This window comes from Plectropomus leopardus, chromosome 1 (genome assembly GCF_008729295.1).
Source record: "Plectropomus leopardus isolate mb chromosome 1, YSFRI_Pleo_2.0, whole genome shotgun sequence".
Classification (NCBI taxonomy): domain Eukaryota; kingdom Metazoa; phylum Chordata; class Actinopteri; order Perciformes; family Serranidae; genus Plectropomus; species Plectropomus leopardus.
Genome location: NC_056463.1, coordinates 31,988,500 through 32,014,161, shown reverse-complemented (window position 1 = coordinate 32,014,161; position 25,662 = coordinate 31,988,500). Strand labels below are relative to the sequence as shown.

The window sequence follows — 25,662 nt, the reverse complement described above, 5'->3', positions numbered from 1 at the left end:
TTTGCTGAATAATATTCTGTCAGATAGCTTGGATAATATCTCCACTCGATCACAGATATGTAACTTTACATTCGTTTAAATCTCATTTTGAAAATTATAACATGAGCATTTTTTAAATATAATAACCTATATTAATGTTTTAAAGAATATCGAATAGCGTATTAGTGTATTATTTCATGTGGTTTCATTAAAAATAAGAAATAAAAAAAGATTTTTTTTTTTTTTTTTTTAAACCCACCGGAAGTTAACTGTCATTGTGGCTATGAGGGTCATTTAAAGATGGCGGAGTGCTTGGCTGCACGCTTGGCCAGCCAGGAGGAGCAAATTCGGCTCCTCTCCCAGGAAATATCAACTCTCCGGGATGGACTGAGTAGAGGTCTGGATGCCGGCGGGGTGACGGGGGTTTCCCCTGAACTGGAGAACCTGAGGAGCGAGAATGAGAAGCTCCATTATCGGCTGCTGCACCTCCGGCGGGGTCTGCAGGCGGAGCTGGAGCTGGAGGAGGCGCAGGGCAAGAAACAACAAGCGGTGAAGTGTAGCAAAGCTCCGGACAGCAACGCCGTCAAAGGGCAACAGACAAACAGCCAAGCCGATAAAAAGGTAGTAATTAAGACTGGGACAGAACCATATTACCCAGTTTAAATCTGTAATATGATGATGGCAGTGAGTAACGGGCCTCTAATGACAAGCCATACCACCCCCTGTCCAGAAATAGCTGCCCCTCTCAGTGTCAGTGTGTACATGTGTATATTTAACTATTTCTCAGACAGAAATAGTGATAAAAGCGTATCGTAAGTCTAAAGACACACACACACACACACACACACACACACACACACGCTCACTCCCCCTTTGTGTTTGCATGCAGGTGGCAACCCCGGATACCAAAGCAGGTGACAGGAACAAGAGGGAGAAGAAGCAGGATAAGGGACAAGGAAGCGGGGGTGTGAAAAAGGTGATTATTTAACCCTTATCGCTCTGCTCACAAAATGCGCTTATCAAAATCAAGCTTTAAAAACACGTTATACCTTAATATTATTTTCCATTGTCATTAAGTTATTTTTTTAAACCAACATCAGTCCTATTCATAAAAATCAAATATTTATACATTTTCAGAATTTTAACATTTAATCGTAAAGTTTTTGTCATGATGCCACTATGTTTTTCAACAAAAAAATAAAATAAGTTTTCAGTATACTACATGTAAAGTAGTTTTTTGTTTTTTGATTATCAAAGTCTGGCATATGTCAGTGATTTGCCATTTTCAAAAGCTTGCACAGTGAAATATAAGTACTTTGGTGGTTTTGTATGACAACATGCAAAGCTCTGGTCATGCTTGAATTTTTCAAAAATGCATTAAGAATATAAGCAATTCACAGATTTTTATTTTTCTATATTTTTTGCTGTAGCAGAGGTCGTTGCCTGGGTTTGTTGCAGAGCGCCTCGGCCTCTATGAGGAGCTGAAGAAGGAGAGTGATGCCCTGCTGGCAAAGAGAGCTGCGGAAAGCAAGCCCATCACTGTGGAGCTGCCCGACGGACGTAATGTGGCGGGCAAAGCTTGGGTCACCACACCATACCAGTTGGCCTGTGATATCAGGTTAATACTCATCAGATCCAATAACGCTCAGACAACTATGGTATCATAAATTAATGGCAATATGATCAGTATAATTAATAATTTACCTTCAAAACACTTAATTGTCTGATTCAAGCAGACACCTTTGACGGAAACTTGACTCTCTGCTTCCCATGTAACTTTTTTTTAATATTGTTTCCTAGTCTTTCTTTAAATTATCACGTTGGAAATCACTGTTACATTGGGACACGGAATTTCTGAAGCAACTATCTTGCACTTGATCTTTTAGCCAGGGCCTGGCCGACAACGCTGTGATTTCTCGGGTTAATGGGGAGCTTTGGGACCTGGACAGACCCCTAGAGCAGGACTGCTCTCTTGAGATTTTGCGCTTTGACAATGAGGATGCTCAGGCTGTGAGTACATAGAACTTTTAAATTAATTTAATTAAAAAAAAAAACAGACACATTTAAATACATGGCTACAAAGAAAAATCTCTGCAGATGTATTCTGTTGTATATCAGTATATCTAATTTGCAAATCTAATTTTGCACTGGCAATTCTTTTGATTTACTACATTCATAGAAAACTGCAAGAAAAGGTCCAAGTCACAGCACCCAAACATTATTATTGCTTTAATTTGACTGAACAGTTTTTGTTGTTTATTTGTTTGGGGTTTTTTTTGGTCAAAAAGTAATGTAAACATCACATCACATCATGTCCTAGGTGTATTGGCACTCCAGTGCTCACATCCTAGGGGAGGCAATGGAACAATTTTATGGAGGTTGTTTGTGTTATGGACCCCCGATTGAGAACGGTTTCTACTACGACATGTTCCTGGATGGACAGAAGTAAGCAAGTACTTTTTTCCCCAGATGTCCTTATCTATTTGAACTTTTCTGGAATAATGTTTCTTTTTTTAGACATGGTTTCAGTCTGACTCGTGTATTTCACTGCTTTTCAAATTCAGTTATTGACTGTTTTGCCAACAAAGTGCTTACAGCAGAATAGAGACTGTCTTCTCCTTTGAAAGGTATTAAGGAGAGACCCAGGATCATTATGTCAAAGATGTTATGCTAGTTACAGAAACGTCATGATGCTTGTCAGAGCAGCACATTTAATGACATGTTTGCTGTTTCCAGGGGAGTATCCAGCACTGAGTTTGGGGACCTGGAGACTTTGTGTAAAGCTGTGGTGAAGGAAAAACAGCCCTTTGAGAGGCTTGAGATCAGCAAGGAGACACTGTTAAAGATGTTTAAGGTGAGCTTTGACACAGACATCCTCTGCTTGTGTGAATTATTATTTAATTATAGTATATATGTTGTCCAGTTTTTGAAATGTCCAAAACTGTAAACATTCCAGGGGCTATTGTCCTGTGCCAATGACTGTTACATAAACACATGAGAATCTCTCTTGCCATAAACTGACTTTCTGATTTTCTACAGTCTTGCCTATTAATCCTATTATTATTATATTCTTCAAGTCGAGACAAAATACTCTGTGGAGAGTATTCTTTTTTCCCAGGATAACCTCTAACTAACCCAAAGTGCTTGTGTCTTTCAGTACAACAAATTCAAGTGCCGTATTCTGAACGAGAAAGTCAACACCCCTACTACTACAGTCTACAGGTACATTGCTGCTGAGAAAGGGAAAAAAAATAGTAATTGAATCTTTTTATTTTAATTAATATTTTATTTCCCTGATGTTTTTGTAAAACTAACGTTGTGTAATTCGTGAATCCTGGCTAGATGTGGGCCCTTGATCGACTTGTGCAGAGGCCCTCATGTCAGGCACACAGGCAAGATCAAGGCCATGAAGATTTACAAGGTATGTGAAAAAAACACAGGGCATCAAATGTTTTGTTTGGTTTGTTTGTTTTCTCAAGCCCCAAACTAATTTATGTTCCCAGATAATGTTTGGGGTTTTTTTGTTTTGTTTCATCTCTTAACTTCATTGTAATGAATAATAAATGAAAATGTATTTTTCCTAATTCATAGCCTTCCTATTATATTCATATATATATATGTGTGTGTCTTCCCCTGTTTTCAGAACTCTTCAACTTACTGGGAGGGCCGCTCCGACATGGAGACTCTTCAGAGGATCTATGGGATTTCCTTCCCAGACTCAAAGATGCTGAAGGAGTGGGAACGTTTTCAGGAGGAGGCCAAGAATAGAGACCATCGCAAGATTGGCAAAGTGAGTCACTGTAGGCAGGTCATGTTCAAGCCCACCCAGAGGCTAAAACCCAGTACAAAGTGAATTTTGATTCCTAATTGTACAGTATAATATGATGGCTGACACATCCCCTTTGAGGTCTTTGTAGGAGTTTTTTCCCTCGTGAGAGTTTAGGTTTGTGGTTTTATGGATGTGGTGTAACCCTCAAACGAACTTGGGTCACAATTTCCAGACAAATATGAACTGTAAAGATACATTCAACAACATAGAAACAAAATGTAACATAACATAGAGGGTAGGACAGGTTGAATCATCCCTCTAGTCTAAATTTGGGCAGACCAGCTCTATATAATTTTACAATGTCAAACACTGATCAGATTTAGTTGCAGTTTTTGACATTTAAAAACATCTTGCGTTAAATTGTTGCTGCTTTATCCCAACAGAGGGCACTGTGTTTCTTCATTTCAGCATATTTGGGACAATTATGAGTCATCTGAGCACCCCAGCTGGTTTCCCAGCATGGGAGACGCAGACGGCAGCACCTCAATCAGCACTGATAACAACACAGATCCATATTAAACCCGAGAGTTGAGATATCGCTGTAAAAGCCAGTTGGAGGGAGGTGACAAAAGTGACATGTTGTTTTAAAGATGGTGCTCTGTGGCATGATCCCAAGATGACTCTTAGCATCTACACAGCACATTTTCAAAGCACAGCATTTTGAAAACCTCTAGATCAAATCTACTTGTGTTAACCAATAGCATGGAAACAACGATAAGAAGAATCCCATCAGCTGCACAAGCAGGGAGCCATCTGTGACTCTGACATATTGATGTTTTAAAGCTGATCAAACAAGTTATACCTCATTACCTTTGACATCAGAGGAAATAAAAGCACTGCCGTGTGAGAATGAAAAAAAGAGAGGGAGGGCTCTAAAAGGGTGTTTTAGAAGTTAAGATTTCAATTAAAACCAGGCTTTGTTCAGTAATTCAGTTTCATGAAGGATGTTTAGATAAGTCAGACCAGAGTTCCAGTGGAAATTCTCCCTCAAAGTAGCCTGGTCAGGTTACGAATCACAAGAACTTTATAGTTCACAAATGCGAAAATGTGCCTTTACCCTAGATATAAAGGTCTATTGTGTAGGATTTCAGGTATATATTGGCAAAAATGTATTATGATAGAGTAAGTATGTTTACTGTTTTATATTATATGTTTTACTGTGTTGCCCTGTTTCTACAGTAACCCAGAATGGACAAAAACACTGACTCTAGATAGGTCCATTCTCATTGTCTCTATTCTGTTGGATTCATGCTGTAAATCTCTGCTGTCAATATGTGATTTGTTTCTTCACATTGGGGCTGCGTTATAAACTCTTGCACAGGGAGACAGCTTGTATCATTGCTGTTGGAATAAATACTGTTACCATTACAAGGTAGTTACAGATATCACAGGACTTGCTGACACAGTTGTATGGTGTATTTTCGTTTTTTAAGGGGAAAAGGATTAAGATAAGGGAGCTTGAGTTTGTACTGCTGTCCAGCTACCAGGGCACACCATCACTCTCGGTTTTTCCTTCACTCTGAGTCTACTGAGCTTATTTCGACGCCAGTCGCTGACTGGTGGTCTGCTGTGGGATGATTGGATTATTCCCTACTTTGTATGGAAGTGTTGCAGTCCTGCTGGTTGCACCTACAGCTAATACTGTCATGTGAAGTCATTAAAAAGTCTTATTTGTGCTTCATAGGATCAGGAGCTGTTCTTCTTCCATGATCTCAGCCCTGGCAGTTGCTTCTTCATGCCACGTGGAGCTTACATCTACAACACACTCACCGAGTTCATCAGGGTAGGATGGCAACTTTTATTTCTAATATATTTGCCAACTTACATTCTAAGCTTCAAAAGCCTTCAGATCATGTCCCCTTCTTCTGAGTCACTATTTTAGTTAAATCTTCACAATAACCTAAAAAAGCTAATTTAATAATCAGTATTATATATTATGATATCATGACTATGTCAAAATTAACAAGACCAGCTCAAAAGATATGAATAGGATTTTGAGGTAAAAATTGGCTCTTTGGGGCTTTTTAATTGCCTATAATTGTATGTCTCCATCCTACAGGATGCTAGAGAGGCAATTTCTTCATTAAGTTTTCAGATTGTTAAAAAATATTTATTTATCTCAACATTGCAAGCTGTTTTGTAATTCTAAAAAAAAGGAAGAGAATAGAAATACTTATTTTAAGATTTCCATTGAGGAAGTTCTGTTAAGATCACTGAGCACCAGTTCATGTCAGAACAAAACCCACACACAGACTGAGCATAAAAAAAAAATGAGGATGCTGAAACAAAAACCACTTTAAACCACTCTTGAACCTAAGTCCACAAGCCTCAGATTGCTTAACTTTTCCAGCATACTTGTGGTGTTTGCCAGCTCCTTGACATGCACACCACTAACCCTGAACTTCTGCAGAACATGCAATCACCAAGGAGCTCAGAGATAAGCTGCAAGTGTGATAGTGACCTGAATATTTTAGTTCAGCTCAGTCAGTTCAAATTCTGCTCAGAACTCAAGAAAGAGCTTGCCAGCAGCACAGCGGTCTTCATATGTCATTTGTGTGATTGGCCTCATGGAATGATACTTAAAAAGTTTTCTGTTTTTCAAGACAAGCTACAAATTTTAATAATTAAGTTGAATGGTTAGTGGGCTGAATTTCTCAGTTAAGAGCAGGCCGCAGTGTTGCGATTGAGCAAACTTTAGTGTGACTCGACAGGAACTTGTCTGTGTGACGTCTCTGCAGAGATGTGTTGACATCTTGAAGACGGGACTTTCACAGCACACACCAACACACCGGACCAAGCCAAGGAGACCTCACATACATTGCACAGAAACGGTGCAAGATCGTTATCACGTCACTTCAGTCTGTTATCACTGTGAGGGGAAAAAAACAGCATGCTATGTATTTTCCTCTAAAACGTACCGCTAAAATGTGAAAACATTTCTAGATGCCAGAGAGTGGCTTCTTATGACTGCACTGGATAAGAAGCAGTCAGTTAGCAAATGACATTTAAGTTTCACTTCTTCAGCAGAATTGTATTTATTCAGGTAAAGCACACCGAGCATGCATGATATTTTTAAGCTCCTGCTGCTTTCATATTCAGTTCCACATATTCACAGTTGAAATCTTTCCAGGAACACCAGTCCTCTACTGTTGGCTGCTAAACAGCTCCACTGGACATTAAAATGTTTTTGCTTAAGGAAAACAAACAGATAAATAAAACCCACTGGATCCGATTTCTTTTGCAGCAGCTGGAGTTTCGTGCCAGAAGTCATGATTCAGCTCAGCTCAATGAAGTACCTGGGCAGTCCAGCTGGCGTCTTTGCCTTGTTTATGTGGTTTTGTTGTTTTTCTAGGATGAGTACTGGAGAAGAGGCTTTCAGGAAGTAGCCTCCCCCAACATCTATAACAGCAAACTGTGGGAGACGTCTGGCCACTGGCAGCACTACAGCGAAAATATGTTCTCCTTCCCTGTGGAGGATGACATCTTTGCCCTAAAGCCCATGAACTGCCCTGGGCACTGGTAAATTTAGATTGCTCAGAGAGTAAATATTTGAATTTGTGTTTCCCAAATTTTGTAGATCATACAGTGTTTTGGGCATGTCACGGTCATTTCATTTCCTGCTCTCTGGTTGTCCTGCAGTCTGATGTTCAGCCACAGGCCTCGCTCGTGGAGGGAGCTCCCTCTGAGGCTGGCAGATTTTGGGGTCCTCCACAGGAATGAGCTGTCAGGAACACTTACGGGGCTGACCAGAGTTCGGCGTTTCCAGCAGGATGACGCTCACATTTTCTGCACGATGGATCAGGTGACCACAACAGTATTATTCAGGCTTTGTTATACAAGGTCTTTAAACATGTGTTCAAAAAAACAAGTTCCAATTATGAGTCATTTCCTAAATTTTGAATCATTTTTTCTTTTTTTTTTCTACAGATCGAGTCAGAGATGAAGGGCTGTCTGGACTTCCTGCGCTGTGTTTACAATGTGTTTGGATTCTCCTTCCAGCTGTACCTCTCCACCCGTCCTGAGAAGTATCTGGGTGACATTGCTGTGTGGACCCGCGCTGAGAAGGTAAACTGCATAATGTGCCATAGTCATGATTTATGTTGGAAGATAAACTTCAGGTACCAGACGATTTCTGGTAAATACTCAGCAGAGGATCTGACTTTGTCTTCTAGACAGTAGCTTGTTTAGGACCTGGCTATTTTTAACTGCCATAGTATTTAAAGAAGAACACCAGCTAATGTAGTAATTCCAGTATATTATTTATTTGGCTTAGGTAAGTTCAGTCAATGTTTTTGAATATGAGCTACTTTCTCTCAAAGCCAGAAACCACAGAAGAAAGTTTGAAACTTTTGATGTCATAGGATACAAAGTCTGGAGCTGCGCCACAGACGGTGAATGAGAGACTGATTTTTTGGACCCACATAATGTTTGTTTTCTGTTTTTAAACCCAAATGAGTTTTACTCCATCGTAGTGTTCTCATTTCTGAAACAGAAAATGTTCCCACATACACAAAACATTCCCCTTGCTGCTCTTGGTGTCATCTAGAACATTGTTGTTCATGTTAACTTAATTTCTAATAATTTAACTTTTTAGATTTTTGGGCCATCCTACTCTATAGGAATAACATATATGAATTTTGAAAATGGGTTCTCGACATCAATATGAATTATGAGCTCATATAACCGATGAATATTTTGTTGCAGACATGGGCACCTTACACACACAGACATGCATCCAAACATCCAAAGCAACTAGCAACAAATCTGGCAACTTATTTAGACCATCATGTGGAAAGCAGGAAGTTTAAATATATCTTGTTTATTGTAATTTATTCCCACGCTGCTCAGAGTAATCTTAGTCATCAGCTCTTCTGAAAGAAGCACAGCATCTCTCCCTCTTCTCTTGCCCACACAGGCAGAAGTTACAGTGAGTTACTATGGATACAGGTACACACATGGACAAAATTGTTGGTACCCTTCGGTTAATGAAAGAAAAACTCACAATGGTCACAGAAATAACTTGAATCTGACAAAAGTTATAATAAATAAGAATTCTATGAAATTTAACCAATTAAAGTCAGACATTTGCTTTTCAACCATGCTTCAACAGAATTATTTAAAAAAATAAAATCATGAAACAGGCCTGGACAAAAATGATGGTACCCTTAACTTAATATTTTGTTGCACAACCTTTTGAGGCAATCACTGCAATCAAACGATTCCTGTAACTGTCAATGAGACTTCTGCACCTCTCAGCAGGTATTTTGGTCCACTCCTCATGAGCAAACTGCTCCAGTTGTCTCAGGTTTGAAGGGTGCCTTTTCCAGACGGCATGTTTCAGCTCTTTCCAAAGATGCTCAATAGGATTTAGGTCAGGGCTCATAGAAGGCCACTCTTTAGAATAGTCCAATGTTTTCCTCTTAGCCATTCTTGGGTGTTTTTAGCTGCGTGTTTTGGGTCATTGTCCTGTTACAAGACCCATGACCTGCGACTGAGACCAAGCTTTCTGACACTGGCCAGCACATTTCTCTCTAGAATCCCTTGATAGTCTTGAGATTTCATTGTACCCTGCACAGATTCAAGACACCCTTTGCCAGATGCAGCAAAGCAGCCCCAGAACATAACAGAGCCTCCTCCATGTTTCACAGTAGGGACAGTGTTCTTTTCTTGATATGCTTCATTTTTGCATCTGTGAACATAGAGCTGATGTGTCTTGGCAAAAAGTTCCATTTTTGTCTCATCTGTCCATAGGACATTCTCCCAGAAGCTTTGTGGCTTGTCAACATGTAGTTTGGCAAATTCCAGTCTGGCTTTTTTATGATTTGTTTTCAACAATGGTGTCCTCCTTGGTCGTCTCCCATTAAGTCCACTTTGGCTCAAACAGCGACGGATGGTGCGATCTGACACTGATGTTCCTTAAACTTGAAGTTCACCTTTAATCTCTTTAGAAGTTTTTCTGGGCTTTTTTGTTACCATTCTTATTATCTGTCTCTTTGATTTGTCATCAATTTTCCTCCTGCGGCCACGTCCAGGGAGGTTGGCTACAGTCCCATGGATCTTAGATTTCTGAATAATATGTGCAACTGTAGTCACAGGAACATCAAGCTGCTTGGAGATGGTCTTATAGCCTTTACCTTTAACATGCTTGTCTATAATTTTCTTTCTAATCTCCTGAGACAACTCTTTCCTTTGCTTCCTCTGGTCCATGTTGAATGTGGTACACACCATGTCACCAAACAGCACAGTGACTACCTGTAGCCCTATATATAGGCCCACTGACTGATTACAAGATTGTAGACACCTGTGATGCTAATTAGTGGACACACCTTGGATTAACGTGTCCCTTTGGTCACATTATTTTCAGTCTTTTCTAGGGGTACCATCATTTTTGTCCAGGCCTGTTTCATGAGTTTATTTTTTTAAATAATTCTGTTGAAGCATGGTTGAAAAGCAATGTCTGACTTTCATTGGTTAAATTTCATAGAATTTTTATTTATTATTACTTTTGTCAGATTCAAGTTATTTCTGTGACCATTGTGAGTTTTTCTTTCATTAACCGAAGGGTACCAACAATTTTGTCCACGTGTGTACACAAGGTATCTGTCAGTCTGAAATGTTTAAGGTTTTTGGGTCAGTATGCCTGTTTAAAATCATAAGTGTAATTGTACATCAATGCTTGATTGTAGTAAAATAACATGATTTCATATTTCAAAGGCTAGTCAATACACTCTCATGCTGCCAAACAAATCTCAAAGCAAGTAAGAGGAATAAAAATGTGAATAAAAATTCACCAGAATCTGTGCAAGTAAGTGTTTGACATTTAAGATGTATAATGAAAGACACTGCTTTGGTGGCACGCACTAAAATGAAGTCAGTGTCATGTTTGTGTATGAAATCTAAGTGGAAGTTAATCAAGTTGTTAATCCAACTGAATGAGGCTCCAGTCATAGTATCACATCTGTAAGTCTTTGGGAATGTCCTTGCATTTCTGTAGGCGGAGGTGTGTTGTCAGTAAAATCATAGCTCATTTGTTTGACTTGATTTCTGTCATTAATTGCACAGTCGTGAACTGAATAAGGTCATCACTTACAGTGTAAACGTAGAAGTGCATTAGGCAGTTATGTTCTGCACTCAGTTGTATTCTGCAGTATGACTTGGGCTGCTTCACAGCAATTACTTTCCATTGTTTACATTTACGTATATGTTAACATTTGCCTCATGTTTGACAGCAACTGGAGAACAGCCTGAATGAGTTTGGGGAGCCATGGAAACTCAACCCTGGAGACGGTGCTTTTTATGGACCTAAGGTTTAGAAAATGTCTTTATTTCCTGCCAAAAACAACACTATTTTAATAATTTTCTGCGGTCCGTAAATCCTGTGATATTTTCTGTGCTGCTGCAGATTGACATTAAGATCAAAGACGCAATTGGACGTTACCACCAGTGTGCAACCATTCAGCTGGACTTCCAGCTGCCTATTCGCTTTAACCTGACCTTTGTGGGGTGAGTCACCTAATCAAAACATTGACACACTGCTGAGTCTGTGTGTTTTATTGCGCCAAGGGTTGTATGTTAATCCAGTCTTGAATAAGCTGTCTCAGCTTGTGTGCAGTGTTCCACAGAGTCGTGTGTTTAAAAGGTGAAGAGCCGCATGCAGATTTGAACTCAGTGAGAACCTGGCAGGTTGTTTTACCACATTACCAAGAACTTCACTTTGTAAAGATAGATAGATGGACGGATATTAATAGACAAATAATACAATGATAAATGTGAAAGAATGAATCTAGTTTACATCTATAATGACACATTTTACATGAACCCTTAATATTCTCTCCGATGTGATGTTTTACAGGAAGGATGGGGATGACAAATCCCGACCAGTCATCATCCATCGTGCCATCTTGGGCTCAGTGGAGAGAATGATTGCCATTCTCACTGAGAACTATGCAGGGAAATGGTAAGGGGCTTTCTTGTTATTTTTTTGCTTTTGAAAGCTTTTTTTTTCAATTTAAAGAATTAACCATGATCCACACTGCTGATAAGGCCCACCACTTTGATCTCTCTCATGCGTTCATTGACATTTCAGCAGATAAATCAGATGTAAATATTCTAGACATTTTGTGTTCTAATAAAATGTTTCGGGTGGTAATGAGTCTCGTTGGAGTACCAAACCATCTACTTTTTGTAACATTTTAACCAAAATGTCCTCTCTCCTTTCTGTTATGATTTCAACATCACCATACCATAAAGATTTCTCCCAGAAGTTCCTTTTTGTCAGGGAGAAACATAGGCGATAAAGTTATTACACCAGTATATCACTGTGAAGACTGTTTCATTACAGTCCGTCTCTCGTTCCAACAGGCCTCTGTGGCTCTCTCCACGTCAGGTGATGTTAGTACCTGTCAACCCCTCCTGTGAGGATTACGCCAAGAGGGTAAGGCTTCCACGTCCCCGTCTTTATTGCATTTTAGTACAATCATATGAGTGCAGACAATAATTGTCAGTGGCACTTGGATTTGTCTATTTTTCATTTATTGGTTTAATTAAAAAGACTTTCATCTGTCATCACTGGGCTTAAAATAATAATTCTGCATAACATTTATAAATACATACACCTGTAGGATGACCAGTGTGTATACTCTAGGAGAGACATCATCCAACCCTATTGACAACATGGTTCCCTGTCTCTCAGCTATTTTTTATTTTTTTAGTAAAATGAATGCACTCTCGAATAGTTGTAGGGATACCATTCCATTATTTTGGTGCTGAACTTGAAAAAGCATTTTTAGCAAATCTTGTTGAGCAAAATTAAAACACGTTTGGTCTTTTTTGCTGTATTTCAACAGGAACTATTTGAATAAATTGTTGAAGGGGTGAGGGAGCTAAACCATGCAGTATCTTACAAAGTAAACAGATATTGGCAATTAACAGTATTCTTTTGAAGCTCAATATTTTTTCATTAATGTTGCAATATTTAAGTATTGTATGATGCAAAAACATAAATGTGTTTTTTTCCCCCCACCTGTCAGGTGTGTAAGGAGTTCACAGAAGCTGGTTTCATGGCAGATGCTGACCTGGACTCGAGCTGTCTTCTAAACAAAAAAATCCGTAACGCTCAGTTGGCCCAATATAACTTCATTCTTGGTAAGAAAATCCACCACCATATTCACGTTTAAGTGCACTGACCTACCACTGATTTCAGCACATTTCACTCAATTTGTTTTACTTCTCTCAAGACTGCCTGCAATCACTTAAAAAGTACATTTAATTAGTTACCCCCACAATTTAGTCGGTTTTGAAAGACTTTATTGTTTTTTGGGGTTTTTTTCTCTGTTTTTTTTTTTTTTGTTACTTTTATTTTTTAGCTTGTAATGCTGATTGGGTAGTTTATTTTTAGTTACTAGGAGACACCACGATGCAGAGAAGGAAAGTATACTATATATGGTTCAGTAACTTGTAAATGACCACATCATATGAAAATTTAAGAATTTGTAGAACAAGATCTGTGAAGATTAGGCAACTAAATCAAGTTTAATCAAAGGAGCTTACCCATTGTTTTGCAAGTTCTTAGTCTATGTTATCAATTTTATAATGTACTTTTTAATCATATCTGCTTTTAGTTTGATCAACATGACATTAATGTTGCATCAGAAGCACTGCTGACTTCCATCATCTGCAGCTACTAGTGTAGATTTTTAAAAAGTGTTGAAAAATCAAAACACAGATGAAATGTTTTCAAAAAATGACCAGAAAGAACATGTAATTTGTAGTAAATGGGATAAAATGTGGGGAAAAAAACCCAAATGTTATTGTCTTTTTTAACTGCAAGGTCAGTAAACTCACCAACAGAATGATAATGACTCAAAATAAACATTCCTAATTGGTTGACTATAAAGCAAATGGACCACCAAGCTGGCTAACCACCCACAGTTGTTGAATTCAGCAGCCCGAAGCGGGGCATGTGTTAGGGTAGCTGTGTGTGGTGTGACTTGGCCCGTGTCAAGCTGTTGTGCCTTCTTGTGTCTTGGCAGTGGTCGGAGAGAAAGAGAAGATGACTAACAGCGTCAATGTGCGCACGAGGGACAACAAAGTCCACGGAGAACTGTCAGTTGCCGAGGTGCTGGCCCGCCTGACCCTGCTCAAACAGTGCCGCTGTCCAAACGCAGAGGAGGAGTTCTGATCAAGACAAAGAACAATCCAGACTCTTGAATTGGAATACCTCAACTACAGTCAGACGAGCAGTAAACAGACAAGTGATGGTACAGTGAAAGTGTAGTGCATAGAGCAGAAATCAAACAGAGGAACCAATGAACTGTTTTTCTGTAAGCAGATGTGATGAATGAAAAGCCTACTGATCATGTGTGAAGGACAAGTTTGTGTACGTGGTGTGACTATTGAATTATGTAGCTGAAGTCTGTCTGAAGGGAAGTTACTTGATTAATTGAACGAAACTGTGATCATTGTCATGATGAAGGTTATGTGAATTTGGCACTGATTTTTCACAAAGGCCTGCCTCTGTGGGAAACTCCAGAAATAAAAACAAAATCAATTGATTGGGAGCGTTTTGTTCTTTTACTTGTTGAACGCATCATGCCATGGTAGAGCGCGATTGGATTATTTTGTAGAGATGTGCAGTCTTCCAGGAATTTATCCTACCTGATTGGTTTACTCATTCCAAAGAAATGTCTTGAAACTGAGCAGCAGTTGAGTTTGGCAGCAATGTGTGTTGTTGAGCCGCATCCTTCCTCTGTATGAAATGACAGATCAGACGAGGAGCATATGACAGCATCAGAAAGTCAAATATACTTCTCTCATACTTGGTTTCCAAATTAGTGCTCTAATTGCTTATGCAAGGACAGTAGGGGTATTGACTACAGGATTCGCATCCTAAAAATACCAAATTAAATGTGGCATAATTACAGGAAAAACTATCACTTTACAATGAAATCACAGGCTTTTCTGGGTGGAGCGCAGTGGGCGTGGTGAAATGATGACCAGGAAGTTTTGCTGCTTGTTATGCTGCGTTTAAAGTCATTGGAAATATGGGAAAGTAAATGAATGACATACTTTGTAGCATACAAATCTACATTCACAACAACGCAGTAATAAATATCGTGATAAATGATAATTTAACAATAATTTGAGGTTGGTGTTTAATTTTGTTGGAAGGTTTACACTGAAATATCACTTTGCCAAGTATTTAGATCACATCTAAGAGGTATGTGAAAGGCTCAGAGAAGCGTTATAAGCAATTAGCGTCAGCTGAATACGTCTTCTATGTTCGTGGCTTTTGTTAGATGATAAAACAATTAGAGGAAAAACGAGGGCCCAACCTCGCATTGCCTCTGACCAGAGGAGTGTCGCTGACTAACGCCTTTTCCCTACATGACTTGAACGCAGCCTCGGTTCGCTCTGCTGCAACAATGGCCACTATCTGTCAGATATGGAGACCGGACAGAGGACGGTGCTTCAAAACCTACGGAATTGTTTTCGTTTTGTTCATGGACCTGGTTTTACAGTGTGTTAACGGTATGTTAACGGGGGCAGTTATAAGTTCAAACCAGCTTGACACGCGTTTTGTCGTTATTGTACTAACGTTAGCTTCCTTCCACTGAGATAGCAATTGGCTAGCTAGCGAGCTAACGCTAGTACACCTGGCTAGTTAGCAATAAAAACATGGGATGCAGTGAGTAGCGCTGATTTAACAGTTGTTTGTCAATTACAACAGAGGTTTATCATTAATTACATAGTGTTTAAATTACAATGTGTATGAACTGAGGTAACAGTTGACCGCATTTGCTAATTTGTTAAGTTTTAGCTAGTCAGCGTTTCAGTGAGTTGGTTAGCTTACATGTTTCATTAAATTAAAAACTTGCACTTTCAATCACTAACACATGTCCTAGACTTATAAATAATATCTAACCTTATGATACTGGATACTGTCTGTCTCGTAACACGCTAAACCAAGTGGGTATACATTCAGTTTAGTCAGCACATTATGTTTGTAACGTTAAGTACTATGACCATGGTCATAGCAGATCAGTGTCTTGGACCGTGTTAGACTCAGTATGACTTCTTCATTTTCTGGTTGTTTGTTAGGGTACCTGAGCTCTCCTCATGTTGGCCAGGAGCCTCCCTACACCAGAGATGCTCAGCATGGACCTGTCATCACCAGCCCAGTGGTCCCTGCTGCAGCCTCAGGTACACACATCAGTTAATAATAAACATTAATCATACTGACTGTAACCTGGAGCTAGGGTTTCTTTTACAATGAACACTTAAAGGGACCCACTCTTACATTGTATTTAGCACATAAGAAATACAGTGCTGTCAAGAGTAGCAAGTAATCTCAGTCTCTCATTAACAACATGTTGCTGTTTCATGAGATTTGATGATTTGAAGTCATATGTACAGTCCCTCAGAACATTTCCTACATCTGTATTCTGGTGGTGTTACCTCTGTAATGTAAGGCAGTAGTTATCTTCCTTAAATTTGATTGATTTATGTTGTAATATATAAACAAAACCAGAAAAACAACAGTTAATCTATATGGGATTGATCAGTTTTCAAATATATTTTCTGTCATCATAGTTTGAGTTTTCAACTTAAAAAAATACTTAAAATACATTTTCTTTTTTTAAAGATATTTTTTAGGCTTTTTGGCTTTACATGGATAGGAGGGAGTCAGTGTGAAAGTGGGAGAGCAGCGAACCTGCGGTGAAGACACGGCCTCTGTACATGGGACGCCCGCTCTACCAACTGAGCTACTGGGCACCCCACATTTTCTTTCTTAACATATATCAAATCAAAGAGAAATAGGGGTAGGGCTAGGGTTGGAATAGCAATTGACTTTTCAACAGAGTAACAATTTTAATGGAGCAATAAGGAGTAAATGAAAATGCTTAAGGACTCCTTGTTGTTCTTTCTGTTGAGAGCAGAGTGTTAGTCATTTACCTTCCAACGCCTTATTTTCCCAACTTGGTAAAGGATTCAGAGCAATGTAGCCACAAGTGTATTACCTCACACACTAAGGATCCCAGACACAAAGTCTTAAGATTAACTTACACTAAAGCTTTGTTACCTTACACTGATTATTCTTACTAAAAATGGAAAAACTCCTAATGTTTTCTGCTTTGCAGTGTCTCCTGCAGATGAAGAGAGCTACGCTTCCAAGTGTCCCAGTGGGGGTTTGTGTAGTCGCCTGCCAGCTGATTGCATGCAATGCAATTACCAACACAACTGCACCTACAGGAAACCAGCAACCTTCACTTGTAAACCCAGAAATGGAGTGCACTGCATAGTGAGTGGCAGTTAATCTTGTGATCAGTCTATTCTAAAGAGATAAAGAGGCTGAGTAAGGGTGAAAGATTTATACTCATAAGTCTATATCTTGTTTAGCTCATTGATAAATTGGGAAGTGAAACTTTGCTTGTGAAGTCATGTTGTGCGTTGTTGATGCTGTGAAACTGGAAGTGATCTAAACATTGCTTAACAAAAGTCCCCAAGATAAAAAGTGTGAGGTGAGAGTATTGGTGATTTTAAGAAACAGCTGTTGTGCTCTAAAGTGGGAATGTCTCTGTTCTGATGTTTATTTGTTCATAGGGAGAGTCTGGACAGCAGCAAACCAACTTCTCCCTCTCCATCATCTGTCAGTTCTGCTGGCAGTTGGACCCGTCCGATTATCGCTGCTCAAACTCCACCAACTGTATGACAGTGTCCTGCCCCCGCAAACGCTACAACGCCACCTGTGACGTGTTAGACCATGTGCATTGTTTAGGTATGATAGAAGCACTGCTGTAAAACCTGCTGCGTTTCTTTGTCTTTAGTAGGATAACTGTATCTCAGAAAGTGTGCGTTTTACAGATTTTCTAAGCCAGTTTAACGGTAAAAATGACCCTTTTGTGTAGAACAAAAATGTGAATTGTTAGCCATTCATGGATGCCCGTAAGTTTCCAATGCAGGGTTTCGCTGTCTGTTAGCTGATGATTAATGTGATCTAAAAATTACACCGTTGAGTAATTATGGCCATGCTGTTTTCAGTCCTATTGCTAATTGTCGTCTTAAGGTCTATCATAGAAATTGTCACCAGCTGTAATTTATTTGCTAAATGAGGCTCTCAGCAGCATAATGACTTGTCTTAAAGGACTACTTCACCCCCAAATGACCATTTGTATGTCAGTTACTGTGTTATGTTAAATTTGTGAAGAAAAAAATAGTTTCTCTCATGTGCCTCCCTTGAACACAGAATTCAAAAGCCAGAAAAAAATCCTTGATGAAATGAAGTCATAGGGAGTATGTGTTTGTCAACAGTAATCATATTATATCATAATCCATTTAAACAGCTGGACACTCAGTAGTTCCCAAACAGACAAACCTTTTGATGGGGAACTGAACTAAAAGTGAAAGTTTTCTATGTTCTCTTGAAAGCCAAACTCCATTGACAAAAACATCAATTTTACCTCGGTTAACACAGGGGCTACAGGTCTACCACTGTCTTGATCAGTAGTTTGTTTGTGTTAGTGTGTAATTTTTGTTAATCTGAACTAACCCTTTAGAACACCTGTCACACAATTTACAACTAATAACACAAACTAAGGCAGCGGTAAACTAACAGTTCCCCTTGTTCAGAGATGTAAAATTACTGCTTTTGTCTATGGGGGATTTCTAAAAAAAATATTCTATATTTTTTTTTGGAACATCAGGACTGCAGTCTGTGTCTAAGTGTTTTTTTCGTCTGCAGGTAAAAGGCGTTTTCAGAAACGTTTATTCTGTAACTGGACTGGTGGATACAAATGGTCAACGGCATTAGCACTCAGGTAAACTTGCAAAAGAATTATGACAAGCTTAGATGCCAGAAAAATCTCCCAAATTAATACGAGTCAGGATGTGTGCTCTGATGGCATTCTTTGCTTTGTTCTGTGTTTTCTTTCTGTAGCATTACACTTGGTGGTTTTGGAGCTGATCGCTTTTATCTGGGCCAGTGGAGAGAGGGCCTGGGCAAACTGTTTAGCTTTGGAGGCCTGGGCATTTGGACTTTGATAGATGTCCTTCTGATAGGTGTCGGTTATGTGGGACCAGCTGATGGTTCTCTCTACATCTGAAGCAAAGCTCTGGAGACATAGCTGGATGGTTTGTGCTCTCTTTCCCTTCACACCGCTTCCCTCTCAAAGATTTAAGATCTGAGATACTGTGTTCTTGGCACGTTTGCTTTCCCGGGCTCGCTGCGCAACACGTCCTCATCCCATCTGCTAACAGGCAGGAAGTGTTTTCCTCATTACGCCAACGGTGTCTCTACCCACACAAACCCATCAGATCAATCCCAGTCATTCTGCCTCCATCTCCTGTTGAGATTCTGCACATGAAAGTGTGCACGGGGATAAGGAGCCAGTCATTATGCCTTTCTGGTTGCTCTGACAAAAATGATGGTTAGGCTCCGTCATGCTGATGTATAGATAGGTCTTTTTTTCCTGTGGAGCAGTGCTTTCACAGACATCCTGCCACCTTGGAGGCATGTGTGGCTCCCCCCTTGTTGAAAGGTAAATGCATTAATGGGGGGTCAAATGGTATCCATGGCTACAAAGCTCTTCATGGTGACACCCGACACAAAAGACAAGCTGAGAGGTAATATTTATGTCCTGAGAGAAAGCATGAATATTCAGAAGGGAATTTGTTCAGGTGTTTTTATTGACAGTTGGTACTGTGGATGAGTTAACGTTTATTTTACATGTCCTTTGTTTTTCTCCACATAGTCAAGCCACAACTGTAAAAACATTGCCTTAAGGGATAGACAAACGATAGCACGGCTTTTCATAAGATCAATTCAAATGTTTTAAATTGAGGGTTCATTGATAAAGTTCATATGTTGTAAAATAAATATGATAGAGCAACTGTATCTTCAAACAGAAACTGGAACAGATAGAGAACCAGAAAGAAGTGCAGAGGCAAGAACTTCTGTCATTTTCTGTGATCACTTACTGCAACATGCCATCTGACTTTTGGGAAACTCAGAGATAATCTCTCAGTGTGTGTTTGTACATGATTAATATTGAAACACTTCAAGTGTGTTGCACTAGCAAACTGCAGTTACTTGTGGTTTCTCGAGTTTGAGATTTGGGAGATATCCTGTGTGTTCATCTGGTGTTTTTCCTCACTGGTTATCAGTCTTCACATGGTGAAAAGCGTACTAACACTGTAAGATCTCTGCTTGATACTGTGCGGCACAAACGGTCTCACCTCTCACCCCATGTAAATATGTTTTACTGTTTTCAGTGTCAGGTTGTTTTAATCTGTTGCAAACACTGTAAATGACATTTTTTTAAGTTATGTAAATAAACTTGTGAAATATAATGTAAAGTTTTGTGATTGTGCTCACACTACTAACAGGTTGTCAGTGGATATATGAGAACCACAGCTTTTAATGTTTTCAATCACTTAGTTTATGGTAGCATTTCATTGGGCCATGCTGCTCCAGGTTTTACAAAAATAGAAGAGGGTTTTAAAGACATAAGAAAGGGTGAACATGTCTTCAGTTTACAAGACTAAACACATTTGTAACTGCTGTTTCTGTGTTGAAACAACCTCACACTGAAAGCTAAGATATTGAAATTCTACAGTTCGGAAGAGCAGAAATGAAATGACTGATGTTGCTGACTTCCTCGTGTTCATGTGCAACATGCAAACAGCACCGTTTCCCTGGTTGCAAACTCAGCCTGCTCGTTTTTAATTTCTGATACTCGCAATGCCTTAATTAATAAGAGGTCAGCATCATCTCTATAGAGACAGATGCTTTGTTTCAAGGGGCCATGAGTGTAGGACTTCAGCTTGAATGCCTCTGATTGGAATTCAGAGCTCTAATATTACCTCAGGTCATTTTCACAGATGTCTGTGCTTTTTCTCACATTAAACACAGAGAGTGGTGCCAGGAGCCTGTGTTCCCCACATGCGTGTGACAGAGGGAGGGGTCAGGAGTAGGGCAGAGGAAGGCTACCTTCCCAAACTAGCCATGTTTAACGGAAGAACCCCAGGTGAAAGCATTTTTTAATGCTTTTTTTTTTTTTTAAAAATGTTTTGCTACCTTAATGTCTTATTTCAGAAGTATTATTTCAGTAAAGATTTCTGAGAAGTTATGCAAAGAGCACATATCATGTAGACAATGCCCTATTTGCATATTCAAATGTAAAATTTAAATATTTTCAGTCTCAAAAAAAATTCAGTCTTAATGTAAGAACTCATTTGGGGAAATTTCATGGTGATATCTATCATGTACATTCTTACTTTAGTGTTTTATTTTTGTAATGCTGGGGACCAAGGACCCAAAAATAGCTGAGGGGGTGATCTGTGTTTCTTTGATTTTCTTCGGCTGGTGGTGTGAACAGGATGGCTGGCCGAGATCACAAAAAAGATCTAAACAAGAGGTGGAGAGAGCACAAAGGAGAGACAAAACCAAAACACAACAGGCACACACCAAACACACAAAAGCACCTGGGGAAAAAAAAATCACACGCAGACACACAGGAGTTAGTTAACCATTTTATCCTATTCAGTTTGGGGTGTAAAACCCTAAGGCACAAAAATTGCCAGAAACAGTGTTTAGAAATGAACAGTGACAGAGTTCTACAGTCATTTCAGCATTTCAGCCAGGTTTTTACAAGAGCACTATGTCATCCAGAGATTTATGTAGACAGCTGTGCTCATGTTATGTAATGAGGGTAAAAAAAAATGACAGGAGAGAAAATCATTTCCTTTCTAGTAACTTGTTTTTTGTGTCGACCTTTCTGATTGGCTGCTTTGCCGAGACTCTTGTAGGTTTACTCCACCCTAATCCTAGTTCCTCAAACTTGTCTGCACCCACTCACAGCCACCAGAGCTCCATCCCACAGACTGATGCAAGTGTGTGTCATAGACTCTGAGCTGAGGAGGGTTGTGAAATGCTCACCTATATTCTGCAAGAAGACTATTTCTCTCTGTCACCTCTTGGAAACTTGTAATTTAAATATTGACTAAAGACCTCCACAACATACTCCCTATGATTACGGCCTCAGCATGACCTCAGCTTGAATCATACCGAGTGGTTATGTAACTGTCACTGAGTAGAACAAACTGAATGGATGTTTTTGTACATCTACCTGTGTGTATGCATGTAAATATGAGTCAGTTATTATATGCTACGTGCAGTACTGTATATGATTGAAAAAAATTAAATAATATGATGATGGAAGTATACCAGTGTAACGTGAAGCTAGATGCACAATGACATGAAATAAACTTCTACTATAATCAGCTCAAACACAAAGCTGGAAGGTTTCACAATTTAATCTGTCCACATCTTACAAATTATGTCTGGGAAAAATCAAGTCTGGAGAAAATAGCCAAATTGATGCATTAAATAACTTTTTATTCATACACCAATGGCGTCTGCCTAATTACAAATAATGGCCAGAGATTGCTTTTATCCGTCTTCATGATATTTCCATTTGCTGTGAGCAAAAAAAACATCCTTATTCTTAAAGGTAATTATATAGAATTTTGTTTTATGAGAATAATAATTTAATTTTTGCAGTACTTATCCAAAACAGTTCTTATTCTCACTGTCAGAATGAACAGTCATTGGGAGATGAGCCAAATATTGTCTGTCAGAGGCAGACAATAGCACAACTTCCTGATTTTGAATTTGCAATCATGCAAAGAGGAGAACAAAAGTTTATTCATCCCTCTATTACACAATCCCACTTAGTCTCATCGCAGCTTTGAATACTGGAGCACGGTTCTGACCCTCTGTATCAAGCACCACCAAACAGATTGTGCGCTGCCATTATGTTCACTCCTACAGGAGATCACATCCCAAACAAAAAAAAGTGGCTAAACAGAAAGCTGCAACCACACGAATTCAAAAGTCTAACAGCTCTGCAAGCATCCAACTGTGAAATGTATTTACCTCCCTCGAACTTTTTATTTTTGTTCGGTAACACAACATTGCATCACAATGAAGCAATTGATTTTTTTTAACACTAACTAATGAAGAGAACCATTTAATGACAACGTGAAAACAGAGCTCTACATTATGTTCTAAATTAGAAGTATGAAACACAAAACAATGGATTGCGTAAGTGCTCGTGTACTTTGCTACAACATGTAAATCATTTTAAAGGCACATTACAGAGGTGTGGGCTCAACATGACTTGGACTCGAGTCAGACTCATGTCACAAATTTGATGACTTTAGACTTGCAGACTCAACTTGGACTTTAACACAGTGACTTGATATTTCCTTGGGACTTGAGCCTTTTGACTTTAAAATATTTGATACCTTCCCCAAAGACCAAAGATTAAAAAATATTTTTTTTAAATAGCATGTCAGGTTGGGATCAGGATTAGGGTTACAGAAACACAACAACTTCCAAATTTGTTTGAGATTTGAAGTAACACAATTAACAATAATCTGCTGCTAATATTAACATAGAAAGTTAATGTTTAGCTATTTTTTTACTGTGTTGTTAAAATGGCATTACATTACTGTAAAGCACATTATGACTTGTTTATGACTTGGGACTTGAGTGCAAAGACCTGAGACATACTTTGGACATTCAAAACAATGACTTGTTGGTCCCACCACTGACAGGTGTTTTTAAGATCAATACACATGTATCTGAAAAGTTCAGTAGTTGATTAGTCATTTTCAGGAGAGTTGCAGGAGAAAAACATAAAGATATGTTTACTAAGCACCAGTTTGAAAAAATAATACCAAAGATCATTTTGTTCATGCACAAAAACTATGTGCTGGTAAAAAAAAACAACAAAAAAACAAAAAACAGGGGAGCTGAAATTTACAAAGACACACCAACTTTGTTTGACATTTGAAGTTGCACAAAGAACACTAAGTCAAGGCTAATTTTTTACATATTTAGTGAGCTAATGCTTAGCTAACATCCTAATAGCTAAGGAAGTTATTAACAAACTTTTAATAAATAAACTTTAATAAAACCTTAAAAAGCATTCATGATTTTTGTCAATTTAATTATAGTATTACTCTGTTGTAAATTGTAGAGGAGCACACTGGCATGTTGAGGGCTCAAAAATCCAAGTTAAGGACTTAAAATAAAATTTTTGAGACTTACTTGGGACTTTTAAAACAATGACTTGGTCTTACCTCTGGCTCATTATGAGTTGAGTGGATATCACCTCTGTGTAATAAAGATATGACAATTGACTGTAAGATCAAAACACCTGTGTCTTAAATGTTCAGCAGCTGGTTAGACATTTTCATTGCAGAAAGACTAAGAACAAACAAAACCAGACAGAACAAACAAAACCAAACGCTATTGATAAGTACAAACCTGTGGAAGGACTGGAAAATTTGCAAGACTTAAATATCCCTCAAAGGCTGTCCTAAAGAGCTAAATGTCTGTGTGAGAAGAGTGGACACTAAGAGGTCTATGGACACTGAAAGAGCCACAGGTATGTAAGTTCTGTACCTAGCTGACATATGAGGGAGTATTTGCGAGAAGGCACATCGGAGACAGACACAAAAAGCAAACAGGTTTTCCAAAACTGAGCTTTTTGTCCACCATACTAAAATCCTTAAGTCAAACACTGCACAAAAGCAGTAACACACTGTGCCCAGCACAAAGCCTCGTGGCAGCATCACGCTGTGGTGATGGTCCTCTGCAGCAGGCGCTCAAAGGCTTATAAAAGAAAAGGTTAACATGATTGCAGTAAAATACAGACAAATCAAAAAAGGAGAATCTTCTGCTGTCTGAGGGAGATGACTTATTTTCCAGCAACACAATACCGCAAAAACAAAACCTAGACAGGAATGTACTGTATTCAAAACAACAATAATGCTGTCCAATTCAGGATCCAAAACCTCGATCAAGAATCTGTGGTGACTTGAAAATTGCTGTTCACTCAAGGTCTCAATGCAACGTGACAGAGCTCGGATGAATGGGGATGTTCGATTATGAAGCCATGACAAATCAATTCACTTAGACTCAAAGCTGCAGTTGTGATCAAAAAGGTTCCTCTGCTACATACTGACTGGCGGAGGTGAGTACTTCATCAAGCGGTTATACTGTCTGTTGTTCAACAATCAGCCTCAATATTAGAAGGACAGATAAAGTGAATAACACTGATCACCTTGTTACAGTGCAAAATTCGTAGGTCTTGGCATTCATGTGGATAGCACTTGATGCACTCCACCCATCCAACACTGTTGCAGACCAAGTACACGCACCAAGTCATGGCAACAGCAAAGCCAGAAGGGCGATGCAGCATGCCACACCCCAGATCTCAATCTGATCAAGCATCTGTGGGATGTGCAATTCCCCGCTCCACAGTGGGGTCTCTTTGGATCGAACGTGGCTCAGACCTGTCAAGGAATGGACACATGGCACCAAGGTGTTGGTGGTAGATCCCTGGGTTGTGTTGTGGGGTTCCAGCATATCCCGTGGATGCTTGGTCAGATTGGGATCAGGGGAGTTTTGGGGCCAGGTCGATGTCTTGAGCTTTTTGTCATGTTCTGTGGGCCATTCCTTAAAGGTTTTTGCAGTGGGGCATGCCACATTGTCCTGTTGGGTTTGCCGTTGCCATTACCGGGGGTACTTGGTCAACAATGTTTTTTGGATGGGTGGAGCTTATCAGGTGGCAATCACATAAATGCCAGGAAACTCTGCGCCCTGACTTTTTTATTATTACCACACCATGTGTGACAATAATAAAAAACGCTCTATATTGTCCTGTTTTTGACTGCTTTGATATCCATTTTGAGGATTCAGCACCCATTTTTAACAAGTTATATTGTGAGTGAGCGTATTGTTTGATTTTTACTATATGTATGTGTATATATATACACAAACAGAG

At 39.2% G+C, this 25,662-nt stretch overlaps 2 protein-coding genes across 3 annotated transcripts; both read left to right on the top strand.

Moving 5' to 3' along the window:
- Positions 1 to 279: 279 nt before the first annotated feature.
- tars3 (threonyl-tRNA synthetase 3) lies at positions 280 to 14,361 on the top strand. 2 transcript variants are annotated; one of them, XM_042483718.1, is made up of 19 exons: positions 280 to 600; positions 869 to 955; positions 1,413 to 1,597; positions 1,866 to 1,989; positions 2,300 to 2,424; positions 2,716 to 2,833; positions 3,137 to 3,201; positions 3,322 to 3,400; positions 3,623 to 3,769; positions 5,493 to 5,591; positions 7,161 to 7,327; positions 7,448 to 7,610; positions 7,736 to 7,873; positions 11,038 to 11,115; positions 11,211 to 11,311; positions 11,661 to 11,765; positions 12,170 to 12,242; positions 12,838 to 12,952; positions 13,840 to 14,361. In XM_042483718.1, exons 1-19 carry the CDS (start codon positions 280 to 282, stop codon positions 13,986 to 13,988), a joined length of 2,439 nt encoding a protein of 812 aa, XP_042339652.1. In that variant the 3' UTR covers positions 13,989 to 14,361. The 2 variants fall into 2 exon arrangements, with proteins under 2 accessions (XP_042339652.1, XP_042339645.1); XM_042483711.1 differs by having other exon boundaries at positions 1,410 to 1,597.
- An 858-nt stretch (positions 14,362 to 15,219) lies between these two features.
- Positions 15,220 to 20,155, top strand: tm2d3 (TM2 domain containing 3). The gene is made up of 6 exons (XM_042483699.1): positions 15,220 to 15,337; positions 15,908 to 16,009; positions 16,948 to 17,108; positions 17,411 to 17,585; positions 18,549 to 18,624; positions 18,744 to 20,155. The coding sequence occupies exons 1-6, from the start codon at positions 15,232 to 15,234 to the stop codon at positions 18,907 to 18,909; spliced, it is 786 nt and encodes a 261-aa protein (XP_042339633.1). The 5' UTR covers positions 15,220 to 15,231; the 3' UTR covers positions 18,910 to 20,155.
- The last annotated feature ends 5,507 nt before the right edge of the window (positions 20,156 to 25,662 follow it).

Excerpts from the sequence above, each read along its gene's own strand:
- tm2d3 (XM_042483699.1), top strand. The coding sequence starts at position 15,232 with ATGGCCACTATCTGTCAGATATGGAGACCGGACAGAGGACGGTGCTTC. Across the intron at positions 17,109-17,410 it reads GAAATGGAGTGCACTGCATA|GGAGAGTCTGGACAGCAGCA; the intron begins GTGAGTGGCAGT and ends ATTTGTTCATAG. Across the intron at positions 18,625-18,743 it reads TCAACGGCATTAGCACTCAG|CATTACACTTGGTGGTTTTG; the intron begins GTAAACTTGCAA and ends TTCTTTCTGTAG.
- tars3 (XM_042483711.1), top strand. The coding sequence starts at position 280 with ATGGCGGAGTGCTTGGCTGCACGCTTGGCCAGCCAGGAGGAGCAAATT. Across the intron at positions 7,328-7,447 it reads ATGAACTGCCCTGGGCACTG|TCTGATGTTCAGCCACAGGC; the intron begins GTAAATTTAGAT and ends GTTGTCCTGCAG. Across the intron at positions 11,312-11,660 it reads TTTAACCTGACCTTTGTGGG|GAAGGATGGGGATGACAAAT; the intron begins GTGAGTCACCTA and ends GATGTTTTACAG.